The 23,140-nt window shown below is 43.6% G+C and overlaps 2 protein-coding genes and 1 non-coding gene across 3 annotated transcripts; all 3 read left to right on the forward strand.

Annotated features, from left to right (window-relative positions):
- The first annotated feature begins 2,976 nt into the window (after nucleotides 1–2,976).
- On the forward strand, nucleotides 2,977–6,861 carry LOC101763649 (transmembrane protein 205-like). The gene is made up of 3 exons (XM_004964005.1): nucleotides 2,977–3,173; nucleotides 3,331–3,556; nucleotides 6,637–6,861. Exons 1-3 carry the CDS (start codon nucleotides 2,977–2,979, stop codon nucleotides 6,859–6,861), a joined length of 648 nt encoding a protein of 215 aa, XP_004964062.1.
- A 1,771-nt stretch (nucleotides 6,862–8,632) lies between these two features.
- On the forward strand, nucleotides 8,633–13,099 carry LOC101773892 (transmembrane protein 205). The gene is made up of 3 exons (XM_004962720.4): nucleotides 8,633–8,969; nucleotides 9,155–9,374; nucleotides 12,475–13,099. The coding sequence occupies exons 1-3, from the start codon at nucleotides 8,773–8,775 to the stop codon at nucleotides 12,688–12,690; spliced, it is 633 nt and encodes a 210-aa protein (XP_004962777.1). The 5' UTR covers nucleotides 8,633–8,772; the 3' UTR covers nucleotides 12,691–13,099.
- A 921-nt stretch (nucleotides 13,100–14,020) lies between these two features.
- Nucleotides 14,021–18,563, forward strand: LOC101774701. Its single transcript, XR_002677164.1, has 3 exons — nucleotides 14,021–15,006; nucleotides 15,076–17,420; nucleotides 18,268–18,563. It is a non-coding gene; the product is annotated as a 4-hydroxyphenylacetaldehyde oxime monooxygenase (transcript).
- Nucleotides 18,564–23,140: the final 4,577 nt, after the last annotated feature.

The raw sequence follows: 23,140 nt of genomic DNA on the forward strand, positions 1-23,140 counted from the left end.
TCAAAGCCTAAGATCCATACCCAAATTTGGTTGATTTAGCGATCGAGATTTTATCCGGCTTGCTGCAAAAGGATGACCAAAATTTGATCACAGTGACCTCCTTTCTTTCAATGCGATACATGGGCCATCATTGATGAGTTTTTAATTTGTTACGCTCAAGGTCTGGTCTTCGATTAGAACCTGTTTGTTTTCCCTCTAGATTATATAACCTAGATTATGGTCCAAGGGTAGTAGGATAAAAGACCATCATGGACCACAAATATACATATAATCTGAAATAAGCTAAGATTATTTGTGGTCCCAATGTGATGTTTTACTGTAGTATTCTTGACCCATAATCTAACTTATATAATCTGAGTGGATTATAATCTCAAATAAACAGAGCCTAAAAATTAGTATAGGAGAGGACACGATCGAGGAGCACCTAATAACACCATCGTGCTGCCAGCTCCTGCTTCAAGAGCACTATAATAAGCTAACGAGGCGCACAAGGCAAAGGAGGGTATAGGCGCTACTACACCAGTTTTCTTGGTCATGTATTAATATAATTAATTTGTTAAAAACATTGATGATTTTATTGTTGCAAAATTCAAATCCCAGAATACACAAGCGTAGCAACCTCCAGACAAGTTGAACTTCCATTCCTTATACCATCACGATTAATGATTTTTTCCAGATAGGCCATCCGTACTAGCTTGTAATAGTTGCCGACAGCGATATATATAAGTCCTGGCCCCCAAGTTTTATCTAGCGTCACAAATTTATTGAAGACTATACGTGGCGGCTCTTATTATGAGAAGTCATAGAAAGTGTTCAAGGCATCCTTGCTGGCTCTAATTATGAGTCACCGCAACTAATTTAAATTTTAGTGTTTTTAAAAAATTAATAGCTTTTCATGCGGGTTTGGAGACAATCTTTATATGAAATTGTAGGTTTCGATGAGATCTACAATTTCATAGTTATTTTTTTAATTTGAAGTTGTTTTGATATTCAAATAGTTGGCCAATGTTTTAGACAGAGGTAAAAAAAAAGAATAGAACGCCCTATTGCATGAAATATAGGTGGGAGGGTAGGGGGTTGACGTTGTGAGTTTAAAGCCTGAAAACCACCCAAACCTGTATTTCGCGTGAAAATATGTGACTTTGTGGCTTGTGATGCGCGATTGTAAGGTCCGATAACGAGCTAGCACAGATAGTCTTAAGTATCAGTGTTTTGTTTGCGTACTGCTAGCTATATAATTCGACAGAACTCGGAGCCTATACAGTGGAGGGTTTTGTGCAGGAGTAGTGCGTATCCTGTATACGCATTGTGATCTAAAATCAGTGGACCTCTACTCTAGCTGGTCATAACTTGGTAGTGACATGAAGTCCTTTGGAAATAACTAGGCAACAGTATACATGAACAAACAACTACTTTTTGTCTCCAAGATGCGGCAGCATAAAATTAAATTAACACTGATACTCTCAGCCGGTTCACACATATAAGTAAAATTTTATTTAAGCCAATGTTTTTAATTTTGGCAAAAAATAGATTAATAACATAAAAATGATGTTACTTGATTTATCATGAACTCTACTATCATAGCATATAACTCTTTATATTTGAATTAATTTTATATTTATAGATATTATCAGTCAAATTTAGCAATATTTGACTTAAGAAAAACCTCAAAACTATTTATATGTATGGATGAAATGAGTATCAAATATACAAGGATAAAATATGCTTTCTAAAGAGGTCATAATAGGATTCAGGTCTTCGAATATTGGCTAAAGTGTCGGTTTTAAGAAGGTGAGAGAAAATGTTTTATCGTACAAACACTATAACAGTTAGAGAAGCACACGACGGCCCATTTGACTGTGTTTTGAACTCCACGTCAGATTTGAAGAATTTAGACTAAATCAAAGTATTTTACATATTTATTTTTAATCTAAACTAAAAATAATATGGTTCATCACTTAAAACATGACCAGTATATCCCCAACAAGCTTTAGGTTCATGAATCCGTGTACCAAATAGACCTCGTATGAGACTCTTAATTTTTGGTCTTGCATTGTTTAGATAAACCCAATCCCTCTCAAAACATATATATGGATTGAGTTCGAAAATGAACTAATTTCCCTACCAATCCTTCCTGATACCTATATATGGATTGAAGAGTATTACCAAGTATCAAAATGAAGCCTAACGATCTTTTAAATGTACCTTAAGTCAACATGAATCGTCTTTCGTAAGTTAATCCAATATTTATCGAGTAAGGGTGTGCAATAAATTTGGAAACAGAGCAATGAAACCGAACGACTTAACTGATCTTTTCATCTTATTTCAGTTTTTACTTGGTTTCTAAATTGATCCGTTTTGTAAACTGTTATCGTTTTGATTTCAAACTCAGTTTGTACACTCTTCACATATCATAAAGACATGATGTTTACTAACTGGAGTTATTATGTTCCGTGTGGTGCAATGCCCAACCAAGTTTGAATCCTATATCCAACACAAGCTTCTAGATTTTAGTCTAGGAACTTAAGGCATTATTTTTTCAATGGTACGCACATGTGCCAACCGATGGCAATACTTCTGTGGTGTCTAACAATTTTAAAAAATCTGTTGGTCCAGTCTCTTGAAGATGCTCATTGAAGTAGGGTGTACATATGCATATATTCATAGGATGATTGAGTGTGCGTGTGTGCACGTGTTTTACGAGTGTCCGCATCCGTTCTGTGTATCGACTGCATCTATTCTGTGTCTCTACAATGACGTTTTCGCTTGAAGCCTCTTCTGACATGATAAGGTTATTACGTGAGCATAGTTGCCTAAGGACCTGCTTCGATTTAGTACTACCGACGATGGACCAGATCCGCGAAAGATCACACCTTATTTATTGTACAGTTCGCTTGCTGCTTGGTTGCACGGTCTTTGCAGTTTGCACGGCCGGTTAGTCTTAGCTAGGGTGCTTGCGGCGGTCGGCCGTCGGCGATGTTACTTCCTCTAGTGGCAGCCGTCCTGCTCGCCGCCGCCGCCGGCATCACCTTTAACCCCGTGGCCGTGGGGCTCTTCGGCGGCTCGCCTCCGCCGCCGACGGCGGTCGTGAAGCTGGCGTACCTTCTCTGCTTCGCCACGTCGTGGGGCGCCACCGTATGGGCCGTCTTCATCAGCGGCGTCATCATGTTCTTGTAAGAAACTAAGAACGCATGCAAGCAGTAGTGCTTTCATGTGCCCGTCTCTCTCTCTCTCTGTCTCAAAATGTTGAATGAGCTCATTTTAGTTTGTTGCAAAAATCTCGATTGTTCAAGTTCTCTATGACTTCTTTTATTGACTGCGAATTGGAAGGAACTTGCCGAGGCACATAATGGGCAGCCTGCGGGGGAAGGTGTTCCCGGCGTGCTTCGCGCTGACCGCGGCGTGCACGGCAGCCTCCGCGGCGGCGTTCGCGTGGCTCCACCTCCCGTGGCAGGCAGCAGCTTCCGCCGCCGAGCGGCGGCAGCTCGTGGTCCTCGTCGCCGCCGCCGGGCTCGACCTCACCAACCTGCTCGTTTTCACCCCCAAGACCCTCGAGGTACGTACGTACGCGATATACTATTATGTAATTGCTATGTAATACTCCATACCCCGAGAACTAGAACAATTGAGATCATGTTTCACGCTGCACGATGAAGATCGGAAATCACGACCTACATGCAGGTGCCATCATGAAATTGGCGTTTTGCCTTGAATATCGCGATAAAGGCACATAAGTCACATAAGGCCACATAATCAAGAGGGACTATCCGGCAACCAAAGCGTTGGAGTCGTGACTTTGGATATATTTTCTAATAATGGATGGAAAATTAATAGTGGATTTCGCTTTTGATTACTTCCTTGCATACTTTTTATTATTGTTGTTGATCAGCTTTTAAGCTGAGAAGTGGGTACAAACTTAGCTGTGTGCGATCACAGAGGTCGGAGACTATTCTTTTTTAAAAAACGAAAAAGATGAAGCTACCTGGATGTCTCACTGTCGTTAGACACATCGCCTAAGTAATGATTAGTTTGTAAAAAATATAAGCACGTGTGTTGAGTTGGAGACTTGAACGTGTGTACGCAAGTTCCATGATGAAAAACCTAATGTCGTTTGCTTTACAAGATTTGTTTTGCATTGCTTGATTTCTAAGTATGGAAATACATGTGACTGCGGGATGTTGTAGATCACTCGCCGAGATTCAATATTTCAACTAAGCTAGCATAGGATAAGATCCAATAGGATGGGGAGTTCCTATGTAGCATCGATCCACATGCTTGGGCTCAACGAGTTTCTGGATCGGCTTAGCTCGGCTCAGTGAACTTTTTTAACTTCAACGAGCCAAGCAGTTGTTTTTGCCAATCGAGCTAGAAGGCTAAAGGTTAGGTCTTTATCCCTGGCAAAACTTGTTCCGCCAGCGGCAACTGGCCCCGCAATGGAGAGATATGGGTAGTGGCGAGACGGAGTTAGATGGCCGGACAAGAGGATACCAACCAGTCATGGCGGGGCGATGACGGCATATTCGGCGAAAGGTTTGAGCGAGTCAAGCGAGTAGAGGGCCGTACCTGGGCGGACTGGATCGGTTCAATCAGGATGATGGTCGGCCAATGAGATTAAAAAATAATTTGCAATGGAGATATAGAAGTACACTAAACCGATTCTCAGGATTTCGTATTTATGTTTCCAAAATATCACATACGTAAAAGAATTTAATTCATAGTTGAAATAGCTTAGTACGACTTCTTTAGTAGGCTAATTACATTGGTAGTCCTCTGCATAATTCATCCCGCTTCGCATGTCTCATGATCTAACAGATTCTAGTTCTAGTGCTCGACGTCAATGTCCCTTGCTATGCCCTTGATCCATAGCGCGATTCATGATGGCACAATGTGCCACTAACTACTTTTTTGCTTTAAGGTTCCCAAAGTTCTTTTCTAAAAAAAGGGTGCACTGGAGCATAACTCTATATTAATTCATGGGCAATAAAACTGGTTTACCTGCGCCTATATGTTCAAGCTCATTTATACCACGCCAACATCTTTATGCTTCGTGACATCTTAAGTGTTGACGTCATCCCTTGCGACTCTGGTCATGGTCTTCTACACCGCCAGCTAGATAGAGAGAGATTTTCTTTTTCTTTTTGCAGATACGTGCTATTTTGCATGATATGTACAGATCCTTCATCCTCTTGTATCAGCATTATATCCTTCTATTTTCCCTATTTTGTTGTACATCAAAATATCATTTGAATTGTAAAAAATCTTAAATGCACATGTGTAGTGCAACAAACTTATTCATCAAGATGTCTTTTTTTTCTGCTTGATTATCACTACTGGGGAAAGGGCTTTCAGTACCGGTTCCTAACCCCCCTTTAGTATCGGTTGTGCAACCGGTATTGCTACTTCGGTACTAAAGAGGGGGCCTTTAATACCGGATCAAATAACCAGTACTGAATGGGTATTAAAAACTAAAAAAAGAAATCCCGTCGCCCGCCCACTCGGTCCCCGCTTCCCGCCGCCACTCCCGCTGCCCTCCCGCCGCTCCTGCCACTGCCCCACCCTCCCGCCGCTGCCTCCTCCTTCCCGCCGCTGCCCACCGCTCTCCCGCCCGACCCCCGCCGCCCTCCCGCCGTGAATGAGAATGAGAGGATGAGAGAGCAGATAGGAGCTCGGTGGATGAGCTCAGTGGCAGGGGAGAATGAGAGGATAAGAGAGCAGAGAGAACGAGAGCATGAGAGAGAGGGGATAGAGAGGAAGATAGGGGAGAGAGATGGGAGCGGGTATAGGGAAGATGGATTATAACATGGATGGGGTGACGGGAGCTAAAGGTTGGGAGCTCCTTTAGTACCGGTTGGTAGCTCCAACTGGTACTAATGGTCTCCTATTAGTATCAGGTGAAGCCTTCACCCAGTACCAATGTGACTGAGAGCCTTTAGTACTAGGTGGAGGCTCCACCCGGTATTAATGGGTGACCTTTAGTACTGGGTGGAGCTTCCAACCGGTACTAAAAGGGGTCACGGGGTGCTCCTGGGGAACTAACCGTTAGACTCGGCCGGTACTAATGCTCACATTAGTATTTGGCCAAAAACTAACCGGTACCAAGGCCTAGAACCAATGCTCATTTTTCCAGTTGTGTATTGATAATGGCATAAGTGAATAATAACGAAGCCATCATAGGTGTATTTTACTTTAATATTTTAATATTTCTTAGATAATATTATAGTTTACATGATATACCATTGTTTTTATTTCATATCTCTCTTCATTAATTCTTTATCACATCATTAAAAATATTAGCGTGACACTCCATTTAATAAGAATGAATCTTCTATTATTCATGTGCATGTGCCCCAACCCATTGCATGTGGACCGTGCCAGAGACCAGAGTGCCCGTAGCACCGTTGTGTGGGCACAGTGTGCCTCTTGCCCGTGTTGCTATGTTGCACCAACTCAGTTTTATGGGCTCCCATCACCGTTGAGTGGCGATGGTGTGTAACGTGTGTTACGAAACAGATCTAGCTGACGTGGTCTTCCGAGAGCCACAGTTTTTTTTTTTTTTTGCATTTGATCCTTGAACAATCTGTGAACGTGAATGTGCATGCGTGACAGGACATTAATAATATATGTTATTATATGCAGGTGGTGCGGGTGAGGCACAAGGTGGAGAGGGGCCTCGGCATCGGCGGCGTCGGCTCCTTCCACGGCATGCGGCTTAACACACGGGCGGCGGCGACCTGCGCCGCCCTCGTCGAGGCCAACGGGAGGTTCCGGGCGGCCCACGCCCTCTCGGTGCTAGCCACCGTCGCGTCGGCCGCCGGGCTCGCCGCGCACTCGTGCTACCTCGCCGGCAAGCTTGCGCTGTGATGTATTAGGAAAATGTGAGATCACAGCTGGTGTAGAATCATGTCTATCTATCCATTGCGTCGCAGGATAGAAGTCTGATGACAAATATCTTATTAGCTGCAGGCTGCTGGACAGTCATATAAAAGTTATTATAAGAACAACTTCAGTAAAATTTATACTCAGACACATACTCAAAAAGTCCAATAGCTCTGAACGCCATGATTCGTTCTAATCGCGGACGGCTCAGGATAACAAGCTGCCTAGGGTCATCATCTCCGGCGCGATCTAGTCCCAAAAGACCATATGGGATGGATCATGAGGTATGTTCACTTTGGCCCCTGGTCTTGCTCGGTGGAGAGGGCCCTGTTGTTGGAGCTTCCTTCGGTTGCCTTTCAGTCTGGCTAAAGTTTTATTCCTAGTGCAATTATCCATTATGTTTGTGCTTTGGAGAATTTGGCCGTCAATATCCTTTTCACCGAAAAGTTTTTTAGTAGCATGGTTCATCCTGAGTGATGTTGTTACCATGACATGTGGTTCATATTTATTTTTAGAGATAAAATAAAAATAAGTTATCATGGCCTGCCCATCGTCATAGTTAAACACCTGCTGCATTAGAGATTATTTACTTATTATGATGCAGATTTCATCGTTATTGCCACTGATGACAAAGCTTCTTTTTCTTTGTTATGCTGCAGATTTCATTGAGCTGGACACATAACCTTTTGATGCAAGTTAAATTTTCTCGGCAACTATTGGTAGTAGCTAAACCATGTGTGCATTCGTTTCCCCAGCAGTGGACCAGATCATGAGTTGTGCTCTCTGTTGGGTCCCTGCTATGCAAAATGTTGAATTGAATTGGGAAACATATGATGTAACAGTTCCTTGGCTAAATTATGAAGATAGATAAATTCTGTTTATCCATTCTGAGTGTTTCTAGCGTTTTTGTTAAGATAAATTACTACTATCCGTCTATCTCAGATTAAATTAAATCATAATGTTCTGCCAGGGCTTGATAATGTTTCAGACGTGATATTCAATATGTATTCATTCTCACCTTTCATGTGTAGCCAAATCAAGTGTAGTAGTAACAAAAGTAAGGCTAACAGGCCCTAAACATCCGACCAGGCAGGACGACCAGCAGAACAACATGCGAGAGAATTAGAGGCCCACCCGTGAAACCAACCCAACCCAACATAGTGGTCAACCCGCGTAGCAGCCCGTGTAAAGCCAACCCGCCCTGGACCAAAACATTTGCCTTGGGCTGGTCTGGAAACAAACCGGAAATCGGAAAAACCAGCCCATGAACAGGGCTACTCCAAGTTACATAAAATATCAATGCTTGGCCCGAGCAATTTGCAAAGCAAAGGAGACTCGAAAAAAGCCACTAAAATTGCACTTAAGGCTAGGGTTGCCATGCTAGCCTGAACAAGAAATAAAAAAAATTACTCCATTGAGTTGTTACGATCATCTAGCTATTCTAAATTAAACTACATAGTGTCAAGCACAATTAATAAAATAATAAATTTGGAAGTAAAATTCAAGTCAATTAATTAGTAGTGTGATTTGAGGACAAATTAAGAAGTGCAACACCTAAATAAAAAGTCCGTGAAGAACTTAGAATTAAAATTATGAAAAATTAGTAGTTCAATTTCAAATGTTTAACTATGTTGAGATAAATAAACATAAAAAGAAGGTAAACTTTATTTAATCAAATAAATATGGTCAAAATTGTATCGAGAAGCCTGTAAAAATTCATAATCGATGCATACACTTTTATAGCGGGGAAGTACAATCGACTCCATCCGTCGGGAAGCTACCAACTCCTTCCCCAACTTTCCTTCAATTCCCTCGGCTGCCCGACTCCCCAACTACCCCCAAACTCTCCCTCGCCGCCTCCCTCCTCTCTCTCCACCGGCGACCGGCGTCGAGGCGATGGGGTGGGCGACGCGGTTCCTAGCGGCGGTGTGCTTCTTCGCCGCGGGCGTACTCTTCGTCCCCGAGGCTATCCTCGGCTCCCCCTCCGGCGCCGGCGCCGTAACCGCCGCCAAGCTGGCCCACCTCCTCTCCTTCGCCACCTCCTGGGGCGCCGCCCTCTGGGCAACCTTCATCGGCGGCATCATCATGTTCAAGTAAGCTCCCGCCCCTAAAAATCCCACCTTTTTACCTCCTCCCTCCTCTTCTTGCCCCCCAATTTTAGGAATTGAGTAAGAATCGCTTTGGGGTGGGGGGGGGGGGGGGGATTTAAGAATCGATCGATTGATTGAGCTGACGCCGTGCTGTGTGTTGTCGTGATGTTGAATCTTGGTCTTTGTAGGAACCTGCCGAGGCACATGTTCGGGAACCTGCAGAGCAAGATGTTCCCGGCATACTTCATGCTCATCTCCGCCTGCGCCGCCATCTCCATCGCTGCCTTCGCGTATCTCCACCCGTGGAAGACGGCGTCCACTGTGGAGCGCTACCAGCTTGGATTCCTCCTCTCTGCGCTCGGCTGCAACCTCTCCAACCTGCTCGTTTTCACCCCCATGACTATCGAGGTGGGCGCATTCCTCTTCTTTTTTTCTGTTAAGAAAGAGCGATCGCCTTAGATGCTATGAGAATCTAGGATTTGTGATGGCTGTGGATTTGTTCATTAGTTAGTGGATGTAGCTCATCACTAAATATAAATGGCAGTTCTAGGAAAGTGAGTTATGCTTTGCCCGTTTTGCAGATACTTAGAGGGGTCAATCGACTAGCGCTGTGCTATAACTGTCAGTTCAATTTAACTACTTGTTATGTTGATTGATTTTGTGTTAGTTAATACCATCAGCCAAGTCGTGGAATATCGGGCTGTTGTTTGATTTGGATCTATTAGAAGGCTAATTTTGGATAGCCTTGGTTCAGTGGGCAGACCTTTTTTATTTTTTGCAAAAAGTGGGCAGACATGTTAGATAATGCGTAGTGACCAAAACTTCTCAAAACAGAAGTTGTAATCTAGTTCTACTTGTTAATACAGCCAAAAGCTAATTTTCCACACAAATATGCCAATCGTATGGTGTTATTTCTGCAGCCTAAAACCTATATCTTCCACACGAATATGCCTTGTACAATATGGTAATTGTGGCGATGATACATATTGTTTTTACTAAAATGATTGCTCAATCATTGTGGTTGAATAACTTTCATCATTAAATGCTAAGGTGGCAATGGTGATTCTATATAGTGCAGTTAATATGTGCATATATGGGTGTGGAATTTGAATTTGCACTATTCTGAGAAGCCTAAGTAGGTGCCAAAAATATTCCTTATGATATTGTGCTAAAAATACCAAGTTTTTCATGTAATCAATAAGTTCACTTCGTGATTTATACTAGAAAACATGAGCTATGCACCTTCATAGTGTCTTGCACAACACACCGAGTGAATGCAATTAACTTGAGTAAGATAGCTCTACAGAAAAAGAACAGATGCTATGAGAATTCAGGATTTGTGATGGCTATATATGATTGCAGGAATGCATACAAGTTAGCGAATAAATCACTTTTCACTAATTATCTTAACTTCTAGGAAATTGAGTAGTACTTTATCTGCTGCCGCTGCAGTTTATTAGACAATAGAGTTAGTTGGTGGTTTTTATAATTGACAGTTGAATGCAAAATCTTGATGTAGTCAATGAACTAATAATAAGTTGTTTTAGTCAATAAACTGTTTTAGTTATGCTCATGTTAATTTGTAGCTTTCTTATAAGCTAATACTAGTAGCCTAGTTGCTGGAAGTTGATATCAGGCTATATGACTCTTTTTATTTCTGGATTTTTTTAGTCTTAAAAAGTTATTGTTTCATCCTACTATATTATAAAGATAATTTTTGCAGTCTTGGTTGGGTTGCAGCCATATTGACTAATGTCCAGCGAGCAAATTAGCCTTCAGTTTATTGTTTTTGCCAAACAGGAATTATAGCCAAAATTTGAAGAAAAAATAGTGCAAAATCACCTGTAACAGTATGGTGGTGTTTGGTCCCAAAAGCCTGTTTTCTTTAACACATATGATTTTTGTAAGTATGATGGTTGTTGCTATGATACACCGCTTTCTCTAAAATGATCGTGGTTGAATGGCTTTAATGGTATGATAGTTCTGCGTCATCGACATAAAATTGCACAGATGGTTTGACATTGACTTCTGTTGCCACTTTGAAAAGCTTAATTAAGTTAAAGTTGCCAATCAGTTGGTACTATTTAAAGTACTGATGAAAAAGTAATTTTTTTTATTCAAAGTATTGTGATTGTTCAAAAAATTGGGATGTTGCTGGCAAGCCAGTTCAAGGTTTCCTAGTTCCTACGAGGGGAAGGGAGCATGCAACAGTTAGCTTTTTGATGCAATATAGTACCACATGGCATGTGGTTGAACCGTTGAATGACTTTAGTCTCGGTACTTTTGTTGGGTTGAGCAGCCTGGAGTCCTGGACCCACATGGCATATTATGGAGGGTGTGGGTAATGATGTGCGGTTCCAGACTCCTCAAAGTGCTATTAAAATTTGCTCCAAAGAAAGTGTATTTCTTCAAAATCAATACAAAAAAGGTTTAATGATATAACCAAAAGAAGTGTGTTTTTGTGAATATAAACAAAAAAGAGTAATTTTGGGATAGTTCCCTAAAGAAGTGTAGTTTTGTGATATTTACTCATTCTTTACAATCAGTATTTGGCTAAACTTGTTGATTTGTGTTCCCTCATCGGCAGTATGGTAATATGCCCAGGGAAAGGTTTCCCAGTCGTCAACCACTTACTCATATGCTCCCTCAATAGAACATGGTAACAGTCAGCTTTCTTTAATGCAGTATATTATCGAATTATGGTTTAGCATTGGATTTTGTCACCACTGTGAAAAGCCTAAACTTAGGTGCCAATATATCAGAAACATTGCATTTGTTGGTACCCTGTAATATTGTGATGAAAAGCAGTTTTATTTTCCATTGAATATTTTAAGACTCAAACTAGGATTCAAGGTAAGTTTTAGATGGCAGATTGACAGTTCAGTGTCCCATTCAACCCACAAAGGGGATGCTAGTTGGCATGTAAGGTTATGATAGTGCAGTTAACAAATTATTTTTGGATCAAAATTGGTTATTTATCGGATCTGCAAGTGATTGGGATTTTGTGTGAACCCTGTGGCCTATATGAAGTTGGCAAGCAAAGGTACACTACCAGGCGAACTTCTTTTATTCTTTTTTTTAAACAATCAATTTTATTCTGACCAAATCTGTCCACGTTCTTTTCCCTCATTGATACTATGTCTCTAGGGAAAAGAAATTTTATTTTTCAATTTCAAAATCTATCTCAAAAAATTACCTTTCCCCTAGTATGATTATTCAAAGTTTCCCAGATATTCGCCGTATATTTGGGATGTTGCTGGCAAGCCAGTTAAAGGTTTCCTAGTTCTTACAAAGGGAAGGGAGCATGCAACAGTTAGCTTTTTGATGCAATATATCTGTATACGATATGACATTGGCACTGGCACAACACTTCTGTATTTCCCCCTAGTATGAACAAAAGTACATATGGCAAGTTGGAAAGTATTCTCAGACTATCTGGAAAATGCCCATTTCTTCACCTACATCTTCTGTTGCGCACTTGCTTGATATGGTTGATTGCTCATTTCAGATGATGAAGAAGAGGCACAAGATCGAGCGGGACCTGAGCATTGGCGAGGAGGTCGGGTGGTCCAAGAACCAGCAGGTGGCGAAATCCAACCCTACCCTTGCCGCGATGAACAAGAAGTTTGGGATGATCCACGGGCTCTCGTCGCTGGCCAACATCATGTCCTTCGGCAGCCTGGCCATGCACTCCTGGTACCTGGCCAGCAAGATCGAGCTCTGAAGACACCCTTCACCGCGGTGAATCATATCACCAATTGGCTCTGCACCTCATGCTGTGAGATCGCAAGTAGATCAAGCTGTACTACTATTGACTTCACAGGAGATAAATTGTAGCTGAAAGAGATCCTATGGAATGCATGCTGGTCCCAAACCAGCTATTCAAGATCAGAATAATTGAGCCACGTTGACGGCCTCTGTTTGATCTTTCTCGTTGGCTGGGCCCTTGCTTGCTGTGCGCCGTTGATTGAGATCAGAGATGAGTGGCCCTTCTGATCATGTTATGCATTAGGCAACGGCGTTTGGTGGGAGCTCTGTCACTGCATTGTCCAATGCCCCCACTTCTCTGTTTTCATTCGGAAGGCCAGAATTTGAGAGACGTGTCGAGAAGATTGCTAGTTATCTTTTTGATACATTTCCTGTTGGTATTTTGATAATGTGTCGCAAGCGCCGTATTTTCGTTGTTTGCTAGTTCAATTGATCAGCATGGTCCCCTTAGAAGCAATTTGCACCATATATAGCAGCTTTTTTTCGGGTAGGTCTGTTCTGGTTCACGCACTGCTCTGGTCCAATAATTGTAGGGAGATGTTTTTCATTAATAAATTGTACAATTTCAGTAAAGCCATTCTCAGTGGAGGCTTGTTCTTCGTAGATGATGTGCCACATAAACAAAAATAATATATGGCATCAAAGTTATGAAAAAAAAGAGAAGGAATGGGTTTCATCGCCATGAAACTTGATTTACCTACGAAACTCATATGCTACAGTTTCATTTTATTATATCTCTCGTCAAATCAAACACCTCCACACCATGCATGAACTAAATACACTAGCATTGGAATTAGTGAAATGAAATCTTGCATTGTAGAAGTCGTGATTTTATTATGCTGCAGATGATGTGGCAGTCTTTCAAAGAGTGAAATGAAATTGGCACTGAGAATGGCCTGTGAAGCCATTGTATTCCTAGACTGAGCCTTATCTAAGTTACAATTACCCATCTGGACTTGAGTAGCCATTGTATTCCTAGACTGAGCCTTATCTAAGTTACAATTACCCATCTGGACTTGAGTTCTCAACTTAGCATTATCCGAAATTAACTCACTACAACGTTAGGGTACTTGCCTATCCGCAAGGAGGGCGTGTGTGTTGTCTTCCTCAATCCTCAAGATATGATGATAAAATCTTTCAAATGTGTTCATAGGGCACTGACTGCGTGTATTCAAAGTGGTCGGTGCGCATGCGCGTATGGGAGCATCTGCATGTATTCATAGCTACTTCTATTTGTGTATATATACACTACGTGCACACTACACACAAAAAGGAAAGCATAGCAACTCAGCTCAGAGTGGTAGAGAACACTGGCCCCCTCCAAAAAACAAGATGGTTTTGCAATCGCTAATAACCGTGCTAGACGACTTGTTGCCTCAACAATGGCAGCTCCTAATAACCGCCCTCCTCGTCTCCATCCTCCTCGCAGCATCACGGCGCAGGAGCATTATCAGCACGAAGAACCACCGCCTGCCGCCGGGGCCTGCTCGGCTGCCGATCCTCGGCAACCTTCACCAGATGGCCGGCGCCCTGCCGCACCGTCGCCTCCGTGACCTCGCGCGGCGTCACGGCCCCGTGATGGCACTGCGTCTGGGTGCGGTGCCCGCCGTGGTGGTCTCCTCGGCGTCGGCGGCGCGCGACGTGCTCCGGACGCACGACGCCGACTGCTGCAGCCGCCCCGACCCCCGACACGCCGGGGCCCCGCCGGCTGTCGTACGAGCACAACGGCGTGGCCTTCAGCCCCTACAGCGAGCGGTGGCGCGAGCGGCGCAGGCTCATGGTCGCCGAGTTCCTCAGCAAGCGCCGCGTCCAGGACACCTGGCACGCCAGGGAGGCCGAGGTGGACAAGCTCATCGGCCGGCTAGCCGGCGCCGGACGGGAGCGGCCCGTGCTGCTGGAGGAGCACGTGTTCGCGTACATGGACGGTATCGTGGGCACGGTGGCGTTCGGCAACGTCTACGGCACGGAGCACTTCGCGTACAAGGAGCACTTCCACCACGTGATCGACGAGGCCATGGTCGTGCGGTCAAGCTTCTCCGCCGAGGACTACTTCCCCAATGCGCTCGGCCGCCTCGCCGACCGCCTCGCCGGCGCCGCCGCGCTCCGCGAGCGCGTGTTCGCGGAGTTCGACGCCTTCTTCGAGATGATGCTCGAGCACCACCTCGACCCGTCACGCGCCAAGCCCGACAATGGCTCCGGCCTCATCGACGTCCTCATCGGCCTCATGAAGGAGCACAGGTTAAGCAGAGATGCCGTCAAGGCACTCCTAACGGTATGATTAATTAACAAACTTTTAAACTTGTTATTACATCATGTAAACTAATACTAAATCTTTCTGCAGAACACGTTCATCGGCGCCGTCGACACGGGCGCGGTGACCATTGTTTGGGCAATGGCGGAGCTGGTCCGGAACCCAAGCCTGCTGAAGAAGGTGCAGGGCGAGATCAGATCCATGGTGGGCGACGACAAGGATCGGGTGCACCCCGACGACGTGCCCAAGCTCAGGTACCTGAAGATGGTGGTGATGGAGACGCTGCGGCTGCTGGTGCCGAGGGAGGCGCTGCGGGACATGAAGGTCGCCGGCTACGACGTGCCGGCGGGGGCGAGGGTGTTGGTGAACGCGTGGGCGATCGGGAGGGACCCGGCGAGCTGGGAGAACGCCGAGGTGTTCGACCCGGGCAGGTTCGAGGGGGAGGTCGGCGGCGGCGGCGGCTTCAGCCGGGCGCGGTTCGAGTTCCTGCCGTTCGGCGCCGGCCGCCGGATGTGCCCGGGGATCGACATGGGCGTGGCGACGACGGAGTTCACGCTGGCGAACCTGCTCTACTGCTTCGACTGGGAGCTTCCCGATGGGGTGGGGAGCGAGGACGTCAGCATGGAGGAGGCCGGAGGGCTCACTGTCCATAAGAAGACGCCGCTCCTGCTTGTGCCGACCAGGTACAAGTGGCGGCGCTGATCGATCTTAGTAAACGTGTCACTCATGCGGCCCTAGCGTAAGTTATAGTTTGAACTATAAACAAATAAAGAATGGAGCCACAAAAGAAACTACAGGTCAATTTCATTCTGTTTCAAGGCTTTGTGCTCTTAAATATGTACTCATGGCTCATTGATGTTTCTGTTTCAGTGTGTTCGTTTACTCCTCCTTTGGAACCTGAATTCCACCTTTCTTTTGAGCCTTCGAAAACTCGATGGAATTCCGAACACTTTGAAACTTTAAAAAAGAACCTTGTTCTGGTTGGGCAAAGTATTCCTGCACATGGCTTATTTGAATCCGCTTTCGGAAAAAGGGAATGTTTGAATTTGAACCAAGTTTACCATTCCAAATCTTGCTTGACGCTGATTGGGCCAAACCAAAAAAGCAATTGAAAATCCCACAAAACGGGCTGGCCCAGCTCAGCAGAGAGAGCAAAGCCCATTTTAAGCTCCGGCTGCTGCCTTCTACTCCACTGTCCTCTCCCCTCCCCTCCCCTCCCCTCCCCTCCGTCGATGGCGGCGGCGCGCCGGATCCCCAGCGCCCCGACGGCGCAGCCCGTCCTCCCCGACGAGATCCTGGAGGAGATCTTCCTGCGCCTCGACGCTGCGGCCGACCTCGCCCGCACCTCCGCAGCCTGCTCCTCCTTCCGCCGCCTCATCTCCGCGCGCCGGTTCCTCCGCCGCTTCCGGTCCCTCCACTCCCCGCCCGTCCTCGGATTGCTCGACGACGAAGGGTACGGAGGATCCCGCCTCCCCGTCGAGCGATTCATCCCCATCGAGCCTCCCCACCGCTCCGCCCCGGCGGCCCGCGCGCTCGCGCGTGCCGCAGACTTCACCTTCTCCTTCCTCCCCGACGCCTGCTCGTGGCGGCCCCGCGACAGCCGCGACGGGCGCGTCGTCCTCTCCCGGCGCGTCGCCAATGCAGCCGCCTTTGATGACCTCGTCGTCTGCGACCCCTTGCACCGCCGGTATGTCATGATTCCTCCCATCCCCGACGACCTAACGGCCTCCATCACAAAACTTGGCAAGAATTTCGAACCCTTTCTGGCTCCAGCCGGCGACGGCAAAGATGAAAAATTGAAGGATGAGGAGGAATCGTCATTGAGAGTTATCTGCACTGTGAGGTTCGAAAACAAGTTCATAGCCTTCTTCTTCTCTTCGGCCAACCAGAAGTGGGGACTCATCACTTACCACAGCTCGAGCTCTTTTGGATACAGGCGCTGCTATGCGCATGGCTGTTTCTTCTGGGTGGTTGATTCAAATGGATATGCACTTATGCTTGACACACGTCAGATGAAATTCTCCATCATTGACCTCCCTCCAAACAATGACGTTTCGAACATATTTGCCTTTGTGGAGGCAGGGGAAGGCAGGCTTGGGTTGTTAACTCTTGTTGGCAGCACAATTGACCTCTCTTGCAAGATTTGGCGAAATAATGGTGCCGGTGCAGAAGGGTGGCAGCATTGCAAGATGATTCCTTTGCCCAAAGACTGTGGTGGGATCAACTATATTTGGTACATTATGGGTGCAGCAGAGCGCTACTTAAATCTACTAGCGCTTCACATGGTCCATCGTGAATCGCCCGCACAGTATTTTATATTGGACATCAAGACATTGCTTTTGGAGAGGCTCTGCACACTTAATGCTAGAGCGTTTTTAGTATCTCATCTGTATGCAAGCTTTCCACCACTGTTGGCACCGCCAAGTTTATGAAATGTAAGAACCATCTTTCTTGTTTCTTCAGCCACTGGGATTAGTTTGTGTTGTTGGGTTTCCCCATCATCCTACTTGTTACCATGGTTATCTTGCTGCTTGCATCTCTAAATTATCTCGCATCAACTGTTTAACCATGCACCTCTTGTGCTCCTTGCTTTCATAGTTATGATTGATTTTATATGAAGTTTGGGAAATCCTGTAGCATTTTGCGACAAACTATTTTGTTCTAATCAATATCGTCATATAAAGTTATCGTGTTCTAACAAATTTGCCACTTTTGGATGATTGGCATATCCTTATAAGTGTATCCCCTGTCGCTTGTTTCTGAAATGAATGAGAATAATTTAGTAATTGACCCTACCCTCACATATCTGTAATTGAATGGAGGAAGAGCTTAATTATGTGTAAATGTACATGTGCTCAGTTTCCTTCTATATGTGCTTTTGTTTGGTCTGCTTTCTATAAAAGCTTATGGATGAATTTGACATTAACAAAATATGTAGAGTTTCTTGGATCTACAAAAACTACCATGTTTGATGAACTTATCAGTCCTTCATTACACTTCAATGTGCCATTTACTTATTTTGGTTCTTAGCCTATGGATATCACCAAATCACCAAAGCCAGGGCAGACAAATTTTTATCCATTTTTTTGTGGGAAAAATGCATCGAGTTAAAATCAGTCCTCTCTATCTCTGTTTGTAGATTTCAAATTTGCATCTCCATACAAAATTAGTAGCTTGTTTCACACTTTCACATGCACAAGCATATAGCGCCTTTATGTTGGCCTAATAATGCTAATTTTTCTTGAATCCATCTTGATTATTCTAATATGTAATCTTTGTTAGGTATCCTCTCGTGAGTTCTCAAGGTGGCAGTCTGGCAGAGCAGCATAGTTGGCAACATGGTCATGGATGGCTTAACATATTGTGCAAGACATCAGCAACTACTGGTGTTTATGACATATTGACATATGTATGTAGTACGATCAGCTGTTCTGTAGCGGTTTAGTTTCTGCAATCTTATTCCTCCTGTTTGCCTTTTTGCCCTGATTTGTGTTTGTAATCTGTACTCATGGCTTGTTGAGGTTCCTGGTACAATTCCAAAGAAGACAAACAAACGGTTACACAACTGGCTTCTAGCATTTGCTTCTTTTTGCCTGTGAGAATCTTGTGATCTGTCGTTACAATAACTGCTAAAATCCCAGCTAAGTTAGCTGCTGCAACAACTGCGTGGTATTTCCAGCTTGGAGCAAAGAAAGCATATGGAAAAATAGTTCAGTTCTTGTTGGAACATTCACCTTTCAGATAAGTTGGTTTCAAGTCACTTGGTCCGCTGGTCTATGAAAAAATGCATTGAAAATGGATGATCCCTGAAGGCCTGTGTCCACTCCATTGCTCTTATGCTTGTGAATATCTGTTTCTCAAAAATATGTGGATCGTAACTGATTATTCATCTTAGGTACTGTTATCTGCAGCCAACAGGTGCTTTGTTGAATTATTGTTATACATCTCAGGAAGCTTTGTGGATGGTATTGTGATCCCTTGTAATTTGCGATCCTTTTCTTTCTGTTGTGAATCTCAAGGGAGATGTTCTGGTGACATTGCTAAAGTTTGACATGTTAAATTATTGATACCATGTGCCTTCTATGCTTCCATCAGGCAGCTGTTGGAATGTATATACTTACTTACCAGGCCCAAATGTTGCTGCTGCTGCTGACCATATCCATATGCCCAACTGTGGTTCCGTGCTTCAGCCATGATAGAACATGTGCTCCTTTGTGTTGTACACATTTTTGGCAGAAAATCTGTGTTCTAAACACTTGCTCCCCGGCCTCTACTACATGTGGCACGGCTGCCATGACTGTGATGCCTGATTGATGTTTTGGATATAAATACCCACGCTACTATGCACACGGCTGCTGCTACTGGATTGTTGACCTGTTCATTCTGATAGGCTATTCACTTGTGCTTAACACAGGCGAGATGAAATTCTCCATCACTGAACTCCCTCCCAAATTATCTCTTATCCACCACTGTCACCATAACTCTGGTTGAATGCTTCATCCATGATAGAACTACATTGCTCATTTGCTCTGCGTAATCCCTCTTACAGAGACGAGCTCTTTTGCATTGTGTTGTACACAGTTTTTGCTTTTTTTTGGTGTATTTTACACATTTTTATATACCAATCGCTACAATCACATGGCTGGTTCTACTGGATTGTTGATCCGTTCATTCCGATCAGCTATTTGCTTGTGCTTGACACACGTGAGATGAAATTCTCCATCGTTGAACTCCCTCCCAAGTCCCAACAATGAAGCTTCTGAGCACGCCATTGTGGAGGCAGGGGAAGGCAAAGCTTGGGATGTTAACTTTAATGATGTCTAGACCTCTTTTGCAGCATGTAGCAAAACTTCACTGCTGACAGTAACTGTGGTTCCATGTTTCATCCATGGTGAAATAGAACTACATTTGCTCATGTGCTGTACACATTTCCTTTTACAGAAATTTGGGTGTTTTACACATTTTTTTTCCTAGGGCCTCGAATAGCTCCTGATGTCGAGGTTGGTCTTCCAGCTAAGTTAGCTGATATACGTGATGTGGTTATCATCGATATGAACAACTAAGTTCACAGAAGATGGATGCATGACTGCCTTCATTTCTTCATGCATCTTATGTGTTTAATATATTACCCTATTGACTTGTGTTCTACACATTTGCCCACATCCTCTCTCCTACTGATGACTCCTCAAACCAAACGTTCCAGTTCTAGTGTGCAACACTTTTTTTTTTTTGGGTTGGAATGTTTGCTATCTTGAAAAACAATCTCACCAATCTTCAATACATTTTTCCTAAGGGGAAAAATTACTAATGCCAACAATCATTTGTGCATGTTTGAATCGCACGATACCTGCATCTGTAACTACATAAATGAGAACACACATAAATGAGAACACACATCACACGCAACACGCATACAACACATGAATTCATTTCACATTTCATAAATTTCATATGTTAGTTTCCCTCTGCTTGGTACAATGGTAGCAGCACCATCTGCATCTGCAGCTATGGTACTTGATACAATCTTTATTTTCCTTTGTAAGAACGACTTAATGCTTGATATCCATATGTTGCTTAATTTATTTTGTGTGCTTTAACCATGTGAATCAAAAGTTTCAGTTACTGACATGCATTATTTTAGATGTTTTTTCTACAGGTAAAAAGGTCTGGCAAATACATAAAAGTGTATTTTGTGAGTACTTTACTATGGGTTCCAAAAGTTCTTCAAATATCTACATGCATTGTTTAGATGCCTTCTACAACTGGAGAGGTGTGCCAAAATAATTGAAAATACATAAAACAAACACACATATCGACATGCACAGGCAACATGCTTGTTTGTGATGATTACTGAAGATTCCTGCATGGATGTCCTACAAATGGGCCATTAAAAGAATGATAAAAGAGGCTGCTGATCCCTTCTTAAGCTATCGTCAAACTGAATTATATCTTCAAGATACGGATTGTTTGCAATCACATTAGGTTTGCCTCAATTCTTGACTCTTCTTTTGTGCATTTAGGGTCCACAAAAAATCCATATCATTAGCATTTAATATCATAATAAGTGCCACGTTTCTTTACGATTTTGAACCATCTCGCTAACGTCAGTGGCGGTTTGATTTATTTTTCCTAAAATCATTTCTGTTCTATAATACAGTAGCATCTTTCTTTAGCAAATCAAAAGCTATTTCTTGAAAAAAAAAAATATCACGTTGTAAATCTAGACATCATGCGATCACTCTGTCATGACTTGAAAAATGGATTTAGAATATGAGAGGAAAAAAGGTAAAAGTGATCAGGTATCTGGGCGAGCAGTTGCTCCTTCGCCATGATAGAAAAAAGCATGCAATTCAATGACAGGCAGCTTCTTTCCCAGTCAAAAGCTGGCACCGGTCTTCAGGTTAAAACGCCTAGACAGGAATCATCAACTAGCCATTGGATGGACTAATCATCTAGGCGCCATCATTTGGTTGGCCATTTTGCATCTAATCACTTCCTATCCCTGTGATCCTTATGGTTCAAAACGGGAATGTTCATGTTCATTGAGATCATGTTCAGTGCCCATAATTTATGAATTCCTTTCTGATGTGACATTTTGAATGACAAAGCAGTGAAATAAACATCCGGCAAGTGTGCTGTGGAACATGGGAATTTCTTTATGATATCTCCATTTAAGAAATTCCTTGTACGTCACATTCTCAAGATTCGTATTTACTAAAATTCAGGAGCTCCAAACACATATCAGGTATAGATCTTTCCAGATACAGTTTTTTTTCCTTACCCTAGCTATAGTATCTTATAGTCGTGACAAGACAAGATTGAGCAGCCAAACTAAGGCATATCAGGTATAGATCTTTCCAGATACAGTTTTTTTTCCTTACCCTAGCTATAGTATCTTATAGTCGTGACAAGACAAGATTGAGCAGCCAAACTAAGGCATATCAGGTATAGATCTTTCCAGATACAGTTTTTTTTCCTTACCCTAGCTATAGTATCTTATAGTCGTGACAAGACAAGATTGAGCAGCCAAACTAAGGCCTTGTTTAGTTACCCGATTTTGAACAACCAAAATCACTGTACCAGCACTGTAGCATACTGTAGCGTTTCGTTTGTATTTGTGAATTATTGTCCAAATATTGACTAATTAGGCTCAAAAGATTCGTCTCGCAAAGTACAACCAAACTGTGCAATTAGTTTTTGATTTCGTCTACATTCAGTACTCCATGCATGTACCGTAAGTTTGATGTGATGAGGAATCTTCTTTTTGCATAGTGCCAAAGTTGGGATTTTGGGGTAACTAAACAAGGCCTAAGGGCGCCTTTTGGAGCGGCTCCGCCCAGTACCAGTTCCGTCTAACACCGCACTGTTCAATCACTATTCATTTATTGTTCATGCACTATTCAATCACTATTCATTTATTGTTCCTGCACTGTTCATTGGAGCTAAATTTTTCTCCTCTCCCTCCCTCTCACAGCCGGTGGAGGAGCTGGTGGCTCCTCCGACTCCGGCTCCTCTGACGGTACAGTGCCGCTGTCAGGAGGAGCTCAGCCAAACTAGCTCTAACATCCAAAGATAAGTGGCATCTAGATTCAGGATTGAAGATTAAAATTAGGGTTATAGGATGTAGGGCTTCATTCTCTAAGGGGGTGTTTGGATTCTGGAGCTAAAGTTTAGTCCGTGTCACATCGAATATTCGGAGGCTAATTAGGAGGATTAAATGAGTTAATTATAAAACTAATTACACAGATGGAGGCTAAACGGCGAGACGAATCTATTAAGCCTAATTAATCCATCATTAACAAATGGTTACTGTAGCAACACATTTGTCATGGACTAATTAGGCTTAATAGATTCATCTTGTTGTTTAGCCTCCATCTGTATAATGGATTTTGTAAATAGTCTATGTTTAATACTCCTAATTAGTATCTAAACATTCGATGTGACAGGGACTAAAATTTAGCTCGGGGATCCAAGATCCCCCTAAGTTGGGAGGTGGTGGCACGATCCTACTTATAAACAGTTCTTTTTTAAGCTTCAGTAACGTGGCACCACTATAGCAATTAGCAGCCACGTACTAATAACATTCCCCGGCAAAGCAACACATATAGGCACATAGCTTATGCAACATTGCCACACGGTTCATCTGATCCAGCAT

This window comes from Setaria italica, chromosome III (assembly GCF_000263155.2).
Source record: "Setaria italica strain Yugu1 chromosome III, Setaria_italica_v2.0, whole genome shotgun sequence".
Taxonomy (NCBI): domain Eukaryota; kingdom Viridiplantae; phylum Streptophyta; class Magnoliopsida; order Poales; family Poaceae; genus Setaria; species Setaria italica.

Bases quoted from the DNA above. Each gene is read 5' to 3' on its own strand.
- LOC101763649 (XM_004964005.1), top strand. From the start codon at position 2,977: ATGTTACTTCCTCTAGTGGCAGCCGTCCTGCTCGCCGCCGCCGCCGGC. The intron at 3,174-3,330 runs GTAAGAAACTAA...GCGAATTGGAAG, and splicing joins AGCGGCGTCATCATGTTCTT to GAACTTGCCGAGGCACATAA. The intron at 3,557-6,636 runs GTACGTACGTAC...TATTATATGCAG, and splicing joins TCACCCCCAAGACCCTCGAG to GTGGTGCGGGTGAGGCACAA.
- LOC101773892 (XM_004962720.4), top strand. From the start codon at position 8,773: ATGGGGTGGGCGACGCGGTTCCTAGCGGCGGTGTGCTTCTTCGCCGCG. The intron at 8,970-9,154 runs GTAAGCTCCCGC...TGGTCTTTGTAG, and splicing joins GGCGGCATCATCATGTTCAA to GAACCTGCCGAGGCACATGT. The intron at 9,375-12,474 runs GTGGGCGCATTC...TGCTCATTTCAG, and splicing joins TCACCCCCATGACTATCGAG to ATGATGAAGAAGAGGCACAA.